Source organism: Lissotriton vulgaris, chromosome 4_1 (assembly GCF_964263255.1).
Source record: "Lissotriton vulgaris chromosome 4_1, aLisVul1.2, whole genome shotgun sequence".
NCBI lineage: Eukaryota > Metazoa > Chordata > Amphibia > Caudata > Salamandridae > Lissotriton > Lissotriton vulgaris.
Window position 1 is genome coordinate 1,807,917,693 of NC_141691.1, and position 15,268 is coordinate 1,807,932,960.

Below are 15,268 nucleotides of genomic sequence, written 5' to 3' on the forward strand. Positions count from 1 at the left end.
GGTGGTGATGAACAGAGTGTCTGAATTAAGCAGACCACTCTTACCCAGTCCAAAGATCAGGGCTTGATCCATCACCGTTTTTCAGCTCACTGCACCATCCCAGCTCAGAACTGGGTAAGAGTGGTCTGCTTAATTCAGACACTCTGTTCATCAATACCCCCTTTTCTGAATCGTTTATGGCCACTATAGGTGTGGCAGGGTATACTCAGACATGAGTCCCTTTCTCACTGCACCATCAGGATTCAAGCAAGCCGGGCCGAAGACGGCTGAAATGCCAGAAACCGGTCCCCGGTAGCTTGTCTCCTTTCTGGTGAAGAATTGGCTTGGTAGTTTAGTCTGCCCTGTTCCCATGATGCACTGGGCCAGGGACAGACTGATTTGCATATAGCCAGGTTCTGAGCTGGGATGGTGCAGTGAGATAAATAACGGTGATGGATCAAGCCCTGATCTTCCTACTGGGTAAGAGTGGTCTGCTTAATTCAGACACTCTGTTCATCACCACCCCCTTTTCTGAATCGTTTATGGCCACTATAGGTGTGGCAGGGTATACTCAGACATGAGTCCCTTTCTCACTGCACCATCAGGATTCAAGCAAGCCGGGCCGAAGACGGCTGAAATGCCAGAAACCGGTCCCCGGTAGCTTGTCTCCTTTCTGGTGAAGAATTGGCTTGGTAGTTTAGTCTGCCCTGTTCCCATGATGCACTGGGCCAGGGACAGACTGATTTGCATATAGCCAGGTTCTGAGCTGGGATGGTGCAGTGAGATAAATAACGGTGATGGATCAAGCCCTGATCTTTAGACTGGGTAAGAGTGGTCTGCTTAATTCAGACACTCTGTTCATCACCACCCCCTTTTCTGAATCCTGCATGAGCAGGACACCCCTGCAGCCTAGAGAGTCCATTCTCCCGGGTTGTCAGTGAAGCAGCCATATACTATATAGAGGGGCACCACCTAATCGCACGATGACCATCTAAAAAACGGCTGCAATGAATCCTATCATGTTTTGTATCAAACATGTTGGAATCATATCCCCACACCATGAACGGTGTGGGAGGTAGGATTTCAAGCACTGGCAGAACCCTCCGTTAGGCTCTGAGTGTTCCGGTTGCCAACCTTCTAGTCCCGGACAGTACAAAATTGTTGCTGCCGACTAGAGACTAGAGACACATTTCTACCCTCCTACTGCTGAGTCCAAGGTCGAGCAGAGGAAGGTGGAACAATAGGCATCCGGTCCCAGGGAGGTGTGACCACCTACCAGACAGGGTTTAGTGTATTAGGACCGGGTGGATACACTTACCAGCACCCAAAAGTCTGCACGAAGGTGACATTTGGTGTCCCTGTGCATAGTCCAGTTCAAACCAGTTGTGGTAGCCGCTGGCTCCCGCTCTGGCACAAAACTGGACAAAGGACAAGGGAGTAACCTCCCCCCTGCCCAGACCCTCCCCTGGGAGGGTCCCCTGAATCTTCCCAACCCTGTCCCTAGGGTACGTAATAGCTTACCTGGATGTAGGTCCCTAGATTTGTCTTGGGATAAGATTAACAACTGAAACCACTGCACTTCTATCGTCTGGGCACTCTGGACTTTGCTGGACTTTGTTGGGCCTAACTTCTTCTCCCTTCCAGTCTGCTGCAATGTCTGTGCCAGTGCACCATACAGGATTCATCCACGACCTGTGGAGCATCCAAGACACTTGAAGGAATCTCCTTGAAGTGAAGGAGTCACTCCCTTGCATTTGCAGACACCTCAACACTGCTGACTGGTCTGCTGATCCCGAGCTCCAGCGAACTCCGAAGGGTTCCACAACACAGGTTGTAGTTTCCTACGTCCATCGAGGCCTAAGCTATCCTCTCACTGAGTTTGAGGCCAGAATCCCTCGTGGGGGCTGCATTAACTGAACCACTGTGCAACGCATACTTTTGCAAGTGCAAATGCTTGTTGGCAACTTTACGACAAGTGCATTAGGCTCCAAGTAGTCCCAACCTCTGACAACTTCTTCCACCAAGATCTTCAGCCACACTGCCTCGTGGGCACCATGGCATGCTCTTTTTGGTGAGCTGCTCGAGCTTCTCTCACAACTCTTTTGCCTCCGGCCTGTGGGTTCATTTGAGGGTCACTTTTGTTTTCCTTGGGGTCCCCTGGTTGCTCGGGCCTGCCCTGACTTCCCTGCTTGTGGTAAGTCTCCGGGACCTTGCTGGTCCCACCGGTGCACCTTCTTGACTTCCTGCGTGGATTGCATTACCCAAAGCTTGTTGGTGCTCTTGCTGGACACCGACCCCTCAGCACTCAACATCTTTCAGTGGACAGCTCTTATACAGCTCCTGGTCATTTTCAGTTTTGCCTGGTTGCTGCAGCTGCAGAGTCAAGGGTCTTCAACATCACCACTAAAGCACCCGACATCGGAGGGCATTCGTCTTCCAAGTCTCCTGGTCATTCCTGAGTGACATATACTCTGTCCCCTCTGCTTTCAGGTACTCTTCTTCAAAAATACATGTTTGGATTCCCACGGAGACTTTCTCCTCTTCCAGCAGAGGCACTTTCCTGAAGTCCTCCATTGGATTCAACAGCAGTTCAGACACCACTTCACCCCTTTGCACCTGGCTTCCCTGGTATAGGTAATGTGGGTACTAGGGTATCCACAGGTGGGTGGCTCTCCAACCTTCTGTCTTCCATGGTGTTTCTTCAGGGTTCCCTAGGTCACTGGGGACATTTAATTGTGGTCCATTAGGCAGCTGTAGTGTGGATTATGCACTAGACATTTACCCACGAAGGTAGAACTTACTAATTAGCCAATGCAAAGTACTCCAGTGGGGTAGACATTTTGTGAAAAACTGTGGACTCTTTTTGGATAAAGGAGCAGGTGAGCTTCCATTCTGGTCCTGTCACTCACACTGCTACTGATACACCCACCCAGACACTCAGGCATCCGTTCACTCACCCATTCAGCCCCATGCACATACATTCACAGACCCAAACAGCAAATCACACACCCACTCCCATAAAGTCACTCACACACCTACTCACACACCCTCAAAATAACTCTCACACCCACTCATATACCAATACAGTTACACACCCATTCATAGACCCATACGCCACTCACACACCCAGTCACTGACCCATACAACTACTCACACACCCACAAAAACCCCTCACACACCCAGTAGCAGATCCATAAAGTCATTCACATACCTACTCACAAACCCATACAGCTGCTGACACATCCACTCACCGACCCAAACAGGCACTCACCCACCCACAAAACCACTCACACACCCACTCACAGACCAATACAGCCACTCACACACCAACTCTTACACCAATACAGCCACTCACACACCCATTCACTGACCTATACAGCTACTCATACACCCACTCTCAAAGGTTACAGGTTACAGTTAGGAAATAAAATTTGAAATAAACCTTTGAAAATCCCTGAAAGAAACAAAGGTTACAGGGACATTATAGTTAGGAAATAACATTAAAAAAAGTTGAAATTCACCCCAAAATACAAAGGTTACATTGGCCATTATAGTTAGGCTCAGATTTAACCAGTACAATCCAGTGGAATTCAGCAGTAGTTACTTGCGGTAACTATAACACAAGCCCCCACAGTGCACTGCTTATGACCTTGCATATTACATCACTCATGACATGGTCATTGACATCAATGATGATATCACAAATTACATAATTGATGACATAATCCACAGAACCACTCACGCATCCACTCACACACCCACAAAACCACTCATACATCCACTCACACACCCATACAACTACTCACAAACCCACTCACTCATACATAGATCCACTCACACACCCATGCACTCACCGATACAGCTGCTCACACAGCCACTCACTTACCTATACAACTACTCACACAGCCACTCAGTCACCCATACAGCTACTCACAAACCCATGTATTCAACCATATAGCCACTCACACCCCCATGCACTCACCCATACAGCCTCTCAACAGAGCCACTCACTCACTCACTCATACAACCCCTCATGCACCCACTCCCACACATAAAACACTTATATATCCATTCACACATAAGCAGTCACATGATCACTCACACACCCACGCAGTTAATGAAACACCCACTCAAACAGCCACTCACTCGCCAATACAAGAACTTACACACCTAGTCACTCACCCATACAACCACTCACACAGCCACTGTGTCAACCATACAGCCACTCACACAGCCACTCAGTCACCCATACAGCCACTCACACACACCCATACAGCCACTCTCACAGCCACTCACTCAACCATACAGCCCCTCACACACCTACTCACTCACCAATACAGCCACTTACTCATACAGCTACTCACTCACCTAATTATTCACCCATACAGTCACTCACACACCCAGGCAGCCCCTCACACATGTATTCAGACAGTCAGACAACCACTCACATATGTCAGAAATATTATCACTTAACAGTAGTACAGAAAGAATAGTAATTTAACGTATGCAGTACTTTAGTATGTATCATTAATTATCAGAAATGTTTATAAAATGCATGCACTTGATGAGGTCATCAGTGCTGCCATTTGTGATGTCACCGGTGATGTCACTCACCAAGCCATGAATGATGTCATATGTGAGCTCCTATGGAGTGCATTGCTGGGGCGTAAGTTATAGTTAGCTCAGGTAACTATAAATGCTGAATTTCACTGGTTTCATATGAGTAAAATCTGACCCGGACTATAACGTCCCTGTAACTTTTGGTTTTTGCAGTGAATTTCAAAGGTTTTTTTAAATTCTATTTACTGAATATATCGTCCCTGTAACCTTCGGTTTTTGAGTGAATTCTAAGGTTTTTTAAGTCTATTTCCTAACTATAACATCCCTGTAACCTTTGTTTTTTTGGGTGAATTCTAAGGTTTTTTAAATTCTGTTTCCTAACTATAACATCCATGTAACCTTTTTTTATTTTTCTGTGCCGAAGACTGACTCTGGCATGGGACACCAGAAGCCTCAGGAATAGGTGTGCAGGGAGAAGCAGTGAGCTGTAAAGGACTTCATTTAACGAACATGTGCTTATCACCCACTGGAGGGTTGAAGAAAATAAAATTGTTTTGCACCACAAGTACCAGCATGCTGCAGTAATAATTTCACCCATAGGCGTGGCCACTAGGTGCCAACAAGTGTAAAGACAGCAGTTTCATTGTGGTGTGTGAATTTAAAGGCACACCTTTGAGAAAGGTCAAATGTTTTGACCGAAACGCGTCAGGAAATGCCTGAAAATTATTGCCATTAAATGCAGGAACTTACCATTCACCACTGGAGTGCGGCTCATTTCTTTTCCGTGAGGAGAGGGTTGGGAGAAAATATATATATATATATATATATATATATATATATATATATATATATATATATATATATATACATACATATACACACACATCATATATCAATTGTTATAATGCATGGTAAAATACCATGTTTTAAAAATCTGTGGTATAAGCATGTGTTGGAAACATCATGCATTGTTGTAGCATCTGATATTCATACTCAGGATTAGTTTGTGATGGTGCGAATCTCAATGTAAATGTAAATGTACAGGAATTTATATAGCGCAAATCACCAACCGGTTTCTAAGCACTTGCTTAGGGAACCCGTTCTGGTATTCCCCTGTGAGATAACCCCGGCAGGGTATCCGCAAGGTGAAAGCCAGGCATCCCGCCGCGAGGGGCCGTTGTGGAGATTAAGCAAGCTATTGCCCAGAGCCGCAGAGTGTGAACCCGTGAATCGAGTAGGCACCGAAGCGATAATTGTCGAGTCCATGGACATTTTAGGACTCAAGACCCCGCCGAGCCGGGAATTGAACCACATTTTAGGACTCAAGACCCCGCCGAGCCGGGAATTGAACCCTGGTCCCGGGCTGACCTCTGCTTCCAGGTCTGCCTCCTCTAACCAGTGAGCCACACTTCTCCACTATGAGTACTGAATGATGTGCTACATCTGATCATAGACTAGGATTATTGAGTGATGATGAAAATTCAGCCATCCAGGCAAGACTTCCAATTTTTCACATTTCTGCTGGCACTTATAATATTTGGTTGGAAATATAAACTTGAATTTAAGATTAACAAGTGATGGTGAGAATCTCAACATTCACTAAGGATTACTTCATAATCGAGCAAACCTAGACATGCATTTAAGATTAATCAAACAGTTATTTGTAGATAATTTGTTAGCATTGTAGTTCCCACTCATGGTTAATGTGCGATCTAGAACAACGTTTGTAATTATTGACATAATGTAAACGCTGTTGACACAATGATACCCATCCCTGGTACAATGCTTGTGCTAGCTTAATCAGGGTGATTATGTATGAATGTTGGGTATTTTTGAATGATGGTGCCTAGTGCACTGTCATATTGTTAACTCTTGGCATGGTCACAAAATGATCACTACTGCAGTCTGATACCGCACCCTATAAGACTAATATCCTGATGGAATTTTTTTTTACAACATGGCCTTTAACACACAGGCCCATGCACTATGCAGTCTTTTCCATTCAGAAATGTTATTTTCTACTCAGTACTTTACAACACAGGGAAGGTTTTTTTTACAAATAACACCGTGGTTTTTTTTTTAAAAGAGGTAATGGTAACGGAATGGAAATTGTCATTGTTGTGTTTAGGGGTGGGTAGCTGGTAAGGGAGGGAAAGGTAATTTTAGGGGTTTGGGGTAGGTAGGGGTAAAGGGAGGTAAGGGTGATTTTAGGGTTTAGGGGCGGGATGATGTAAAGGAAGTTAAGGATGGTTTTAGGTTTCAGGGGTGGGTAGAGGTAAAAGAAGGTAAGGGTTATTTTATGAGATATATCTTTAAAAGTGTGTGGCAGAGGTCCACTATGTAATACCACACAATTTAAAGATATACATACCGTATTGCTGTGTCATCTGCATATATCTGTGCGCTCACTCACCTGTTCATCCATTCATGCTTTCACAATTTTTTTAATGCAAACACATTCATCCTTGCACTTGCATTAGGTATCCTAGTCGCTCATTTATTCGTCCAACTATGCACTCACTAATCCAACCAAACTGTCAGCTCGTTATTCCATCCACTCTTCATCCATCCAGCCAGCGCCACACATATAGTGACCAGTCAACAAAGAAGAACTTTTATTTATAAACTAACCAAAATAGTCATACTTGTCATATTCACTAATGCCTGTTTTGTTTATGATGTAGAGCATCATGCACCTTGTTGAGAAATGTTTTGTGGCCTGGTACTTTGTGATTTTACTCTCAGAGCTCACAACCTAGCTCACAAGCTGAGTGGTCGCTCCCCAGTGCCCCTGGCGACATTTGGTATCGTTGTGCTGCGTTGCTGATTAAAACTGCCTAATAATTATTGCCTGCTGTCTGCCTGGTTGCCGCTTTGCTTCATATGCACTTTTTGATTTAAAATTGTAACTTTCACTCTGTTTGCGCGTTTGCCCCAAGCGCTCTGCTGTGCTCACCCCCACGCTGCCATTTTGTTTGTTGTTGTCGTCCTCTGTAGCCCGCCCCGCCTCCCAGCTGAGCCGCCCTCCCACTAACTAGAAACAGCGCTCCCTTACCTGAAAGCGCCGTGACTCGCTCCTCTCTCTCGGGCTGAGTGGTCGCTCCCCAGTGTCCCTGGCGACATTTGGTATCGTTGTGCTGCGTTGCTGATTAAAACTGCCTAATAATTATTGCCTGCTGTCTGCCTGGTTGCCGCTTTGCTTCATATGCACTTTTTGATTTAAAATTGTAACTATCACTCTGTTTGCGCGTTTGCCCCAAGCGCTCTGCTGTGCTCACCCCCACGCTGCCATTTTGTTTGTTGTTGTCGTCCTCTGTAGCCCGCCCCGCCTCCCAGCTGAGCCGCCCTCCCACTAACTAGAAACAGCGCTCCCTTACCTGAAAGCGCCGTGACTCGCTCCTCTCTCTCGGGCTGAGTGGTCGCTCCCCAGTGTCCCTGGCGACATTTGGTATCGTTGTGCTGCGTTGCTGATTAAAACTGCCTAATAATTATTGCCTGCTGTCTGCCTGGTTGCCGCTGTGCTTCATATGCACTTTTTGATTTAAAATTGTAACTTTCACTCTGTTTGCGCGTTTGCCCCAAGCGCTCTGCTGTGCTCACCCCCACGCTGCCATTTTGTTTGTTGTTGTTTTCCTCTGTAGCCCGCCCCGCCTCCCAGCTGAGCCGCCCTCGCCCCACCCCCTCCACCATCCATACATGACCGCTGCATTAACGTGCAGCGTCCACGCGCAGCGACCGCGCCCCAGTTGCGCCGAAGGTGCGCCAAAGGTAAGCCCGTCTACGCCCGTCCGCGCCTGGACCGCGCCCAGCGCCATACCCCCTGGCCCTTGCACCCCCCACCCCTCCCGCATCACTTACGATGCCACCACCCTCCTAGCCCTTAACCCCGGCCGCTCCCCCAACTGCATCCAAGCTACTCCTGGACAAACCCACGGACCTTTCTCATGCAACTCCTGCAAATTCTACGGCACCATCTACAACTCCGCTACGGTCACACCACAGATATCCGACCCCAACAACCTACAATGCATCTTGCTCAACACCCGATCGGTCCACAGGCACGCCATTGACCTATGGAATCTACTAGACACCATCTCTCCGGACGTCGCCTTCCTAACAGAAACATGGATGAACGCCTCTTCTGCCCCAGACATCACCATCGCCATCCCAGAAGATTATAAGATCATACGCAAGGACCGCACCGGCCACACAGGAGGTGGAATCGCTATCGTCCATAAGAAATCCATCCACATCTTAACCAGCTCAGACGTCAATCTCGCCAACTCTGAACACCTCCACTTCCAGATCCACATCGACCCCAAGACCACACTCAGAGGCACCCTCCTTTACAGGCCACCAGGACCCCGCGCTCAATTTAGTGAGGACATCACGGACTTCATCACTCCACACGCGCTCCCCTCCAAAGATTACATCCTTCTGGGAGACCTCAACTTTCACCTTGAAAAGCACTACGACCGCAACTCCACCACCCTTCTGGACAACCTCGCCAACCTCAGACTTAATCAACTTGTCACTTCCCCCACCCACATCGCAGGTCACACACTCGACCCTATCTTCACCTCCAGCAATCATGTCTCCTTCAGCCACACCACGAATCTCCTTCGGCCTGACCACAGCTGCGTTCACTTTACCTACAACAAGCCCAAACCCAACAACCACCCCCAACCAACTCTGCAAAGAAACTGGAACAAAATCACCGTCGACCAGATCTCCTCATCGCTTCTTCTTAACCCCCCAGCCCACTCCTCAAACCCCGATTAAGCCGCCTCCAACCTCACTCTATGGTTATCCAACAGCGCCGACATCCTAGCACCACTGAAAAAACGACAAAACAAACTCGGCAGCAAGAAGGCCTCCTGGTTCAACGATGATCTTAAGAAATCCAAGAAACTCTGCCGCTCCCTTGAGAAGGCCTGGAAAAAAGATCCAACCACCAGCACCAAGGAAGCCTTCAAAAACGCCACCCGCATACACCACCAACTGATCCGAAATGCCAAGAAAGCCGCTTTCAAGGACCGACTAGATAACAACGCCCACAACAGCAAGGAACTATTCAACATTGTCAAGGAATTTACCAATCCCGCGGCCAACTCCAACGACATCACACCCTCCCAAGCCCTCTGCGACTCCCTAGCCTCATTCTTCCACAACAAAATCGCGGACATCCACAACAGCTTCGACAACCAACCCGAAGACCAACTCACCCATCCCCCTGCAGTACCCCCACCTCCCTTAAACACCCTCAATGATTGGAAACCAATCTCCACCGAAGACACCATCCGTCTGATGAACTCTATCCACTCAGGATCCCCCACAGACCCATGCCCTCACCACATCTTTAACAAAGCAGCCTCCATCATAGCACCGCACCTCCGAGACGTCATCAACTGCTCCCTCGACTCCGCAACCTTCCCAGAAAGCTGGAAACATGCCGAACTCAGCGCCCTCCTGAAGAAACCCACAGCTGACCCCACCGAACTCAAAAACTACCGCCCCATCTCGCTCCTTCCATTCCTGGCCAAAGTCATCGAGAAAGCAGTCAACAACCAGCTCGCCGCCTTCCTTGAAACAAACAAATCCCTTGACTCCTCACAATCCGGCTTCCGAGCCAAGCACAGCACTGAAACCGCCCTCATCGCAGCAACAGACGACATTCGAACTCTCCTGGACAATGGAGACACAGTCGCCCTCATCCTCCTTGACCTCTCCGCAGCCTTCGACACAGTCTGCCATAGCACCCTTCTACAGCGCCTCAGAAACATCGGAATACAAGGAAAAGCACTGGAATGGATCACCTCGTTCCTCACTGGAAGAACCCAGAGAGTCCGCCTCCCACCATTCATCTCAGAGGCCACTGAAGTCATCTGCGGCGTACCTCAAGGATCCTCACTCAGTCCTACCCTCTTCAACGTATACATGAGCCCCCTCGCGGCCATCGCACGCCAACACAACCTCAACATCATCTCCTACGCGGATGACACTCAACTGATCCTTTCACTCACCAATGACCCTAGCACCGCCAAAACTAACCTACACGAAGGAATGAAAGAAGTTGCCGAATGGATGAAACACAGCCGTCTGAAACTGAACTCGGATAAAACAGAAGTCCTTATCTTAGGTACCTCCCCCTCTGCTTGGGACGACTCTTGGTGGCCAGAAGCCCTTGGAAAAGCACCCATCCCGACGGACCACGCACGGAACCTGGGCGTCATCCTGGATTCCTCACTTTCAATGAACAGACAAGTCAACGCCGTCTCTTCATCCTGCTTCAACATTCTTCGCATGCTCAAAAAAACATTTCATTGGATCCCCACCGAAACTAGGAAAACGGTCACCCACGCTCTGGTCACGAGCCGACTGGACTACGGAAACACCCTCTACGCCGGTACTACCGCTAAACTCCAGAAAAAACTCCAACGAATCCAGAACGCTTCAGCCAGGCTCATATTAGACATCCCGCGCAAAGAACATATCTCTGGTCACCTGAAAAACCTCCACTGGCTCCCCGTCAATAAGAGGATCACTTTCCGGCTCCTAACCCACGCACACAAAGCACTCTACGAAACCGGACCAGAATGCCTCAACACACGACTGTCCTTCTACACCCCCGCACGCCAGCTACGATCTTCCAACCAGGCCCTTGCCACTGTACCTCGCATCAACAAAACCTCCATGGGAGGTAGATCCTTCTCCTACCTAGCAGCTAAAACCTGGAACTCACTTCCCACTCAACTCCGCCTCACTCAGAACCACCTAGCATTCAGAAAGCAACTTAAAACGTGGATATTTGACCAGTAATTCCCCACCCCTCTTCAAGCGCCTTGAGACCCCCTGGGTATGTAGCGCGCTATATAAATTTTTTTGACTTGACTTGACTTGACTTTCTAAATATCACAGCATTTAGTGTTACAGTCAAAGAAGCGTACATCTGAGTATCATCTGTTTAGTGTGGTTTGATATTGTGTGGTAGCGTAGCAGCACAGTACACGGTACCCAAGCAGAAACTGTTTTATGATATGAAACTGTATAGTTAAATGGGACTAGACTTGTGAGTAATGCCTGTTCTCTGATGGGGTACACTGATGTAATGTGTTGTGTGAGAGTGGACTGGATTTCCCTTGGCAGACTTTATTTTTCCCATGTGTTATTGGGGGTATAGTTAGATAAGGGAGGTGATGAAGTCTAGTGTGTAAGATGCTGACTTTATAACTGCAGGGCCTTGATTTCAAATCCTGCCTTGCACTTGACAAAAAAAAATCTCGTGAATATGGGCAAAATACTTAGACCCTCATTAGGAGCAGCCTGGAATGATCTGGTGGTAATATTGGGGCACCAGGGCCATCAGTGAAATTATGAGCCACGTTATGGGTCTGGCAGAATGGTATCAGGGAGACCACCCCATTGACAGACTACGAAATGCCAGTGGTACCTCACCCACAAATACCATGTGTGAGTGCACCAGGCCTGGTGTTATCTGGGTGCACATACACACCTGGTACACACCTGGTAAGACCTCTGCCATCACAGAGAAAGGGCTCTGAGCACTGGCATTGCCCGACTGCACATGAACTCCCCCAAACACTATTGATGGAAACCCACACTGCCCCTCAAGGCAACACAGGAGACTACCCTGCCTCATGCCCTCGCCACCTTGTGCCTGCAAACAACATTGACCCTTTGCTTCCATTTACTACCCACTCGGAGCAGATGGTAAATCATAGTGAGAATGGGACCATTATTGGGCGCAAAATATATATCCACATGCTGATCTGGCCGGGTCCCCATGTTATTCACCTCTCTCCCGAAACAGGAGTTTCCAGCCCTATCGGAAATATGAGCCACTCGTGAGGTTCCAGAGCTCCCTGTGACTAAAATGTACATATGTGGTGCGTTTGTGCAATCTAAAAAGATGTACCCGCCACTGGAAGTACACGAGCTTGTATTTCTCAACACTGCCATAATGTCCAGCTCTTAGTTGCTCTCCGGCTAGTTTCACTCTATATAAATACCAGTATATGCATAGGCGCTCATCTTCCTTTCATGACACTCTATGTAGGAAAGGCTGGCGTGGGCTAAACGTCAAGCTCTGGCTCGGCCCGTGTCCCAGGTTGACTCATGAGCTAAAATCGAGCCGAACCATTCATCCCAGTCACTGTCATCTCCCTCCCACCGGATGAGGGGCAGCTGAAAGCACACAATCTAATAAAAAGGCGCTCTTCGGCCTTGGGTGTCTCTAGCCAGGCTGAGCCCCGATTCGCAAGCGATCAAACTCCGCAAGAAGCCCAAGTCCTCTCTGGTTTGCTAATCCATGTACCTGCATCGCCGACCCTCTCCCTCTGTACTGTTTGTGAGTTAAGCAGGGAGGCAGTGAAATGAACATGGAAATAGTCTCGTGCCTTCCCTTAGATTAACTTTCTACTTTTCTCCCCAAGAAAGATATGTAACATTTTTCACCAATACCATTTCAGATTTAATGTAATATGAGGCGCACTGCACTAACGTGGGTCATGAAATAATTCAACTTAAACATGCATGTTTAGTGGTAAATAGGAAAGGGAATGAGATATTCATCCAGACGTTCAGTTGTTTAATGTATAATTCGGAAACCTGAGCTAAAATCCTGAATCCCCACGTGACCATTTTGTGTGATCCTACTCAAATCACTGTGCCTTAATCTGACTGTCAAATCTCAGACCCCTGGTATGGTTCAATGGCGATAACGCCGCTCCGTATACAGCAACAATTTTGGTGATTTATACAGAGCACTTGACAAACTGACATCTCTTGGGTAACCCGTGGGCGTGTTGCCAAGACATTGGAGCGGGGAAACGTTGTTTATAAAGCATTACTTTTAACAGATGTGAATGAAGTCTAAAGTATTCAAGTGAAATACAAGGTTTGAAGAAGTAACCTTTTTTTATCTGGGTGAATCTTTATAATCTGTTTACATGACGTTGCTGATTCATTTTACTCTCGTAAACTAGCGACTCTAGTGATGGCGCTGTCAGAACCACGCCAGATCCTCTCCCCGAATTTGCGGACTTGCCAGCATCTGTGTAATACCGGGTGTATTTCATTTGGTTGTGTTATTAACTCAAGGCTGAGCTGACTCTGGCGAGACCATTAACTGTTTTAAATGAAGATACGACACTGTGACGTGTTGTGTAAGAGAGGACTGTACGCCCTTGGGCGGCCGCCGGGTTCTCACGTGCAGCTACGTAAAGTGGGGGTGATGGACGGTGCGAGGAGGGGTGGGGGGAGGCAGTGCCAGTCATATCTGTTTTCTGCTGCGATGTGGCACTGTGGGGTGTTGTGTGCCTTCATGTTGCTGAACAGAAGCCGTTTTCTTGTATGATGAAATGCTGTGTGCAGCTGCAGGGGGCAGTGCCTGTTTGTCACACATTACAAAACAGCCTGCGGCGCTATAAATGGAGCTCTCCGTACCTGAGCAGAAGCTGTTGCTGTTGCTGCTGATGGTCCTGCCCGAGCTCTGGAAGTCCTTGCTCTCCTCCTCGGAGTAGGGGGACTCGGAGGAGGGGGAGGCCTTCTGCCGAGGCAGATAGGGGCGCAGCACCAGCCTCGGGATGCGGCTGCGGGCGGACGCCTCCTTGTCCGGAGCCCTCGGCTGCTCCACGGTGGCCTGCAGGATGGAACGGGAGAAGTGTCAGCGCAGGCCGGGCCCCGTCCCCGCAGCGCGCAGCTCAGCGGCCGCCCGGCCAAGCTGTACAAGGCACGGGCAGAGGCGCCAGAGAGCCATCCCTGCGCAGGGCTCCTGACGCAGCTGCCTGGGCGGCCTCCCCGGACCCACAGGAGGGTGGCAGAGGAGCCGAGGCCGCTGAAATCAACTCCCCACACTCCCGTCACCCCCTGCCCATCCCTCTGGGATCATATAGGGAGCGCTCATGCTGCCCGGAGACCCTCCCTCCTGGCACCCGTGTCAGCTGGACACAGATGCCGAGGGTGGGGTTTCGATTCGCAGAGCACTGATGCTTGTGCCCCTTGGCACATCGTTAATACGCAGGTGGCGCAAGAGCTTTTCCAAGCCCTGGAGATACCCTACGCCACCACCTGGCACTGACTGTACCTGTCTGTGTGGTAGCACCAGGTATTTCCCCTCTCCCTCTCTCATGCACAATCATCAACCAACATCACCCCAGCGCTCTACTGCTGGCCAGGTGTAGTCATGCCATTCAGTGGAATGTTCCCCAGTAGGGGAAGCCAATGGACCGTGTCCTGCCACATCCGCTGCCGGAGCGCATCCCGACGCCACCGCCCCCGCCTTACCCGCTCATAATAGGGATGCTGTGGCAGCGTAGGTGTCTACCTGCGCCTTACCTTGCTCTCCTGAAAGCGCCCCATCGTCCCGGAGGCGACTCACTGCCTACTGGTGCGACCTGTCATGGAGGAGAGAAGATGATGTGATGCACTATGGGCGGCAAAAGAGGCAGCTCGGGCAGTGACGAGCAAAACAGCACACGTCGAGGGGAGTAGCGCAGTCAGCCACTCACAGCAGCGCTGCTAGGGAGATGCAGGAGCGCGGCGATTAAAGAGGCAGCATCGCTACACACGGATTGGAGCAGCACTGACTAGACAGGCAGTCTCACAAGGTCTAAGGGAGTACTAGATAACAGATAACCAGCACCACCAAATGTGAATGAAGTGGCAGAGGCTGAAATGCAGCATCACCAAATGTGAGTGGAGTGACAGA

At 48.9% G+C, this 15,268-nt stretch overlaps 1 protein-coding gene across 3 annotated transcripts in view; it reads right to left on the reverse strand.

Annotated features, from left to right (window-relative positions):
- The window catches only part of SYBU (syntabulin), a 167,724-nt gene extending 152,709 nt beyond the window's left edge, over nucleotides 1-15,015 (reverse strand). For all 3 annotated transcript variants that reach the window (XM_086966132.1, XM_086966130.1, XM_086966129.1), the window contains exons 1-2: nucleotides 14,896-15,015; nucleotides 14,005-14,200 (exon numbers count right to left, since the gene is read on the reverse strand). In XM_086966132.1, the coding sequence (XP_086822258.1) occupies nucleotides 14,005-14,200; nucleotides 14,896-14,919 (220 nt within the window). In that variant the 5' untranslated portion in view covers nucleotides 14,920-15,015. The remainder of the gene's footprint in view (nucleotides 1-14,004; nucleotides 14,201-14,895) is intronic.
- Nucleotides 15,016-15,268: the final 253 nt, after the last annotated feature.